Source organism: Chaetura pelagica, unplaced genomic scaffold, assembly GCF_000747805.2.
Source record: "Chaetura pelagica isolate M959 unplaced genomic scaffold, ChaPel_1.0 scaffold203, whole genome shotgun sequence".
Classification (NCBI taxonomy): Eukaryota; Metazoa; Chordata; class Aves; order Apodiformes; family Apodidae; genus Chaetura; species Chaetura pelagica.
In genome coordinates, this window is record NW_009952715.1 from 150639 (window position 1) to 156213 (window position 5575).

The 5575-nt window shown below is 58.4% G+C and overlaps 1 protein-coding gene across 1 annotated transcript in view; it reads left to right on the forward strand.

The window, feature by feature from the left end:
- LOC104386068 (collagen alpha-1(XVIII) chain-like) overlaps nucleotides 1-5575 on the forward strand; it is a gene marked incomplete at its 3' end in the record, with an annotated part of 15167 nt that overhangs the window by 3787 nt on the left and 5805 nt on the right. Inside the window, exons 2-7 of the mRNA XM_009994600.1 lie at nucleotides 1255-1799; nucleotides 4681-4767; nucleotides 4879-4941; nucleotides 5096-5234; nucleotides 5320-5405; nucleotides 5490-5516. Of these exons, the coding sequence (XP_009992902.1) occupies nucleotides 1255-1799; nucleotides 4681-4767; nucleotides 4879-4941; nucleotides 5096-5234; nucleotides 5320-5405; nucleotides 5490-5516 (947 nt within the window). The remainder of the gene's footprint in view (nucleotides 1-1254; nucleotides 1800-4680; nucleotides 4768-4878; nucleotides 4942-5095; nucleotides 5235-5319; nucleotides 5406-5489; nucleotides 5517-5575) is intronic.

Genomic DNA, 5575 nt, shown 5'->3' on the forward strand with positions numbered 1-5575 from the left:
CATCACCACTGCCTGGGTCCCTGTCACGGTGCTGGGGCTCGGGCTGGCACTGGGGCTTGGTGGCAGAGGGAGGCTGGGGATGCTTGCATGCCTGGGTACCCCCACGCTTTGGAAGAGGCACCCAGGTTTTGATCTTCTCCTGCCATCCCAAGAGACGTGTTTTCCTCCCAGGCTGGACAAGGCTGGGGCTGGTTTCTTTGGGGTTTTTTTTTAAGAGCTCTGGAGGACAATGCCTGGCTCCAGAGCAGGGTGGAGATTCCTGTCTGGTCCTCCTGGAGTCAGGACACTCCTGATACATTCCCCCCCACACACACACATTGCTCGTGTGAAACACCAGGGATTGAGTTGGGGCTCATTAAATTGTCTCAGCTCCTGCTCCTGATGCAGAACGAGGCTGAAATCAGCACTGAGCATCTGCTCCTGGTGCAAAAGCCTGGGGTGGTTGGGTTTCCTTGCCCCCGGGCAGCTCAGAGTTAAAAAGCACCCGTCGAGTTGGCACCAGCCCGAGCAGTTGACATAGGAGGGGAGGAATCCAGCGCCCGGTGTGTGGGCGATGAGGATGTGCCTGCTGCCAGAACAACGGGAGCTGGCTCGCAGGGAGCTGCCTCACCCCGGCCAGATGTTCAACTGTGTTGGGTAGGAGAGACTGTCCTGAGCACAGCTTCCCCAAAGTGCCTTGAGAAAGAGGAGTGAGGGAAGGAGCTGAGCTCCAAACTGAGATCATCTGGGAAGCTCACGGAGCGCGCCGGCACGAGCCCCGTTCCCAGGGTGCTTGCAAGGGGATGGCTCTGATTTATTCCCAGCTGGGGTGACCCTGTGAGCTTGTCCCAGGGTGACATTGAGGGGTCACCATGAGCCCAGAGTGGGTATGGATGCAACAGGCTTCCTCACATCTCCGTGGCTGTTGAGCATCTTGGTGCTTTGGCAGCATCTCCTGCTGCCTTCGCGGGCACGTGGCTGCCATGGGCACTATCCCTTTGGTTTTATCCCATCTCAAGGGTGTCCCAGCTGCAGCTGTAGGTCCAGGGCCAGGGAACGGGTGGCATTTTGGCAGTCACATCCAAACAGTGCAGTGGAAGCAGCTCAAGGAGCGTTGCTGCCTTGGCCAACCCTCAGCCTGAAGGACAATTCCAGGTGCCGGGGAGGGCAAGGGGAAGAAGCCGTGGAAGAGCAGAGCCCCGTGGTGTGTCCCCAGGGCACCTTGCTGAGAGCGACCAGCCGGTTGTGACTGTCCCCTTTCCCTTCCTGTTGCAGAGAACCCGAGCACTGAGGTCAGCCTCCTGGAGCTGATTGGAGACCCCCCTCCAGAGGAGATCCTCAAGATTTATGGCCCCGACAACAACCCCGGCTACGTCTTCGGCCCCAACGCCAACACGGGGCAGGTGGCCCGGTACCACCTGCCCAACCCTTTCTACCGGGACTTTTCCCTCCTGTTCCACATCCAACCCACCACCCCCAGGGCTGGGGTCCTCTTTGCTGTCACGGACTCCTCTCAGAGCATCATCTACGTGGGGGTCAAGCTCTCGGAGCTACGGGCGGGCAAGCAGCAGATCATCTTCTACTACACAGAGCCGGGCTCCTCCAGCTCCTATGCTGCAGCCACCTTCACTGTGCCCACCTTGCTCAACCAGTGGACACGCTTTGCCATCAGCGTGGAGGAGGAGGAGGTCACCCTCTACCTGGACTGTGAGGAGCACGAGCGAGTCCGCTTCGAGCGCTCCCCGGATGAGATGGAGCTGCAGAAGGGCTCCGGGCTCTTCGTTGCTCAAGCTGGAGGGGCTGACCCAGATAAATATCAGGTAAGGCCTCAGGTCACCCCAAGGTGTGTCCTCAGGAAGCTCGGGTGAGATGGGTTAGAATGTGACACCAGCCTGTGCTTGTGGAACCAGCCTCTTTGCCCAGAAGGCAAATGAGTGGTGACACTCTGTGCGTGTTCCTGGGGGGAAACAACTTGTCTTAGGATCGTAGATTTGGGTTGGAAGACCTTAAAGATCACATAGTTCCAACCCCCTTCCATGGGCAGGGACACCTCCCACCAGCCCAGGCTGCTCCAAGCCCCATCCAACCTGCCCTTCAACACTGCCAGGGATGGGGCAGCCACAGCTTCCCTGGGCAACCTGGGCCAGTGAACAGTCTTGGGTCTCACCAAGGCAAAGCTCTCCAGGTGGGCTGGCAGGAAGAGATGGGTTTGCACTGCAGCAGCCACTGCTGCCCTTCCCTTTCCCAGCAAACACAGGGAACCTCTTTGAATCTCCCCATTGCTAAAAATACCCAACTCCTTGGGTGGAGGAGCTGGTTTGGCTGCAAAATGTCTCTTTTAACTGGGAAAAAATGCTTGGGCTGGAGCGTATCTTTGTTGGCTGATGGATCTGCAGGAAGACTTTGGAGAGGAAGGGGAGAAGGTGATAGCTCAGCCTGTGATTTGAACATGACACTTCCTAGATAAGGATTGTGGAAAGTGTGGGGAAAATGTCCAGCTGATGTGGAAATCCCCTGCTGTGCTTGAGGAGAGGGAAGCTCAGGATTGCACCAGCCGGTTTCCCCTGGGCTGAGCGTGGTTTGCCCAGCAACAGGGGGCTCTGCCTTTTCCCGGGGGAGCTTTGCAAAGCACCTTCCTGAGCTTCAACATCACCTTACCCAACGAGCAGCACTCCTGCAGGCCCAGTTATGTGGCTTCAGGCAGGGAAAGCTCCCCCAGGAAGGGATTAATGATTGATGGGCTAGAGGCCGGTTCACGCCGCCCTTCAGGTTGGTCCCAGGAGGTCACAAGAGCAACTTCTTGCTCTTGAAGAGCCTTGTTTGGTTTTTTTTGGCTGCTGAGAGTCAGTTTGTGGCCCTGGAAGAACTTCTCTCCCCAGCTGGAGAGGCTTTGGCACCATGTGGAGGGCAAAGCACCAGCCCAGAGCGGAGCGAAGTGCTCCTGCTTTTCCAGCAGGTGATGTTGCTCATCTTGCCAAACACCCCATCCCACCGCCCGCCCCCGGCTTTCCCAGAGGGAATAGGGGAGCAGGGAGTGAGGGCTTGGATGTCTCCTTTGCCATCTGACTGCCTCGTGGTGTTCCCACTGCTGAGCAGCCCTGACTCACTTGATCCGGAGCTAACGGGGGCATCGAGCCCATTAAAACCTGGCGCTCGGTCAGGCTGCAAGAGGAGCTGCTCGTGGGCAGCTGGTGGGGTCTCAGCTGGTATCTGGGCTTCTCCCAGGCTTTTTTGTGTCCATGGCATGAAGCCTGGAGGGGCAAAGCCTGCAGGGAGTGCAGAAACCCCTGGGACACCCCAGGTGTCAAGGGTGTTGCTGTAAGTGGGGGTCTCGGCTGGGGTCTGGCAGGGGGATGCAGGGTAGGACCCATGGTAGTGGGCAAATGTGCTTGCAAAGGTCCCTCAAAGCCATCAGCCTCCTGGGGGTGTCTTGGTCAGGGCTGGAAGCAAATTCTTTCCAATGCCTGCAGGAAGGCCAGGCTGGAGTGGTGCATTTAGCCAAGCTTGGGCTTGCTGCTGGGGCTCAGTGGGGAGGGGGATGTCTCCAGCTGCCACCAGGGGGAACAGCTGGAGGTCACAACCCACCTGGGGGGGGGCATTTGCCTGTGGGAGGACTTTGTATAAATATTTTAATCTCTATTCTCATGTATGTTCTTTAGAATATATTATCATAGTAACATTATGTAACGTGTAACGTTATATTATCTACGTGTTATATAATGTTAATATAAATGTTATTAGAATGTCTGATATGATAATAGATTCTTACCCTAATGTCACAGCCAGCCTGGCTGAACTGCAAGTGCCCCTGATTCTTGTTTTCTTAAGCCCGTCGTGTTTCCTGAGCACAGCTCCCTTTTCCCAGACCTGGTGCTCTGTGCTTTCAGGCGAGCCCAAATATTATTTTAGGTGTCTCACCCAGAGAAGAGACACAAAGCAAAGCAGGAGGTATCTGCCCACTCCCAGCTCACTTCCCAGCGTGGTCAGCAGCACCTCCCTGCTGGGATCAGAAGGATGGGCAGCTTCCCATCCCTGCAGCATCCCATCCTGGCAGCATCCCCACGTCCTGTCACAGCAGCAAGGACCTGGGCTGGGCTCTGAGATCTGCTGGGTGACTCCACTTCCCGTGGGAGCCATAGGGTTGGTAGCCACACACCTTCCCTGGCCCATGTGGGGATGCCACCCTCCTGGGCTGCACAGTGTAACTGCCACAGAGCTTCATCTGGAGAAAACCTCCTTAGGAAGGAATTCATGGTGGTTTCTTGTGTAAACAAGCAGCTTGGATGTGCACAGTGCTTGCAAATCCCAGTTAATGGTGAGGAAGTGCCTCAGAACTACAAAGCTGGGGCTGTGCTGATGGGCTGGGACCAGCCGTGGGGCAGAGAGCCCGTCTGTGTCTAGGGAGCTCTCTGTGTAGGGAGAAGGAGGCCAAAATGTTGCTGTCTGTCTGTCTGGATCCTGGCCACGGGCATCTGCTGGGCTCACCAGCTGTGCTGGAGCTGGCACAAGAGTTTGCCCTTGTCTGGCAGCTGCAAGCTGGGAACCTCGCTGTGCTGGGATGCGCTTGGATGGGGAGTGGTCTCCAGGCCAGGCAAATACGCCCTGATGTCCATGGGGGGCAACGACAGGTGGGGGGTGGCTTTGTGGCACAGGTCTGTCCGTGGCACTGCCCGTCCCTGGCAGCCTGTGGTTCCCTTCCAGGGGGTGATTGCTGACCTGAAGCTGCGAGGGGACCCGCGGGCAGCCGAGCGCCAGTGCGAGGAGGAGGAGGATGACACGGAGGAGGAGGTGGGTGCTGGCAGGGTGGCTGGGGCAGGGGGGGCTGGGGGCTGCCACCCTGTGCTCCCCCCACCCCCCCAGCCTCCAGCTGCCCCTTCTCCCTGGCAAAAAACAACGCAGGTCTCGGGCGATTTTGGCAGCGGGGCAGGAGGTGGACACCAGCAACCCTCGGGGAAAGACGGGGTGAGTTGGTGCCCCCGGGGTAGGACCCCAAGATGGGAGGGGTGAGGAGCTCCCGTGGTTGATGCTCCTGGGGTGCTGGATGGGATCCCCGGTGCCTGCCCCTATTGAGGGAGCACCGGGAGGTGAACACGGTGTCCCCTTGTTCTTGGCACAGGGTGTCCCAGGGCTGGTGGATGCTGTCCCTGTCACCTCTCCCCCCGTGGCTGGGGGGGGTGGGATGAGGAGCAGTGGGGGCTCCTCGCAGCAAGCCGAGAGGACCAGAGCAGAGGAGACACGACAGGTCTCCCCAGGAGGTAATTCCTGCACCCCCGTGGCTGCCCTGGGACACACCAGTGGGGGACTGCCCGTCCCCAAGGGTCTCTTTTTCCCTCCTTGCAGGCACCAGCTCCAAAGGTGAAAAGGGGGAGAAGGGTGAGCCCGGCCTGAAAGGGGACTCAGGAACAGGCAGTGTCAAGGGTGAAAAGGTGGGTGAGCCACCCAGAACCCCTGGGATGCCACCCACGTGTCTGCCTTTTGACACCCCCCTCCTCTTTGTTTCTGTCCCACAGGGGGAGAAAGGAGAACTGGGCGTTAAGGTGAGCATCACTGGAGGAGCTGAGGCAAAGCCACCCGGGGCCTGCCACCCCTGGGGACG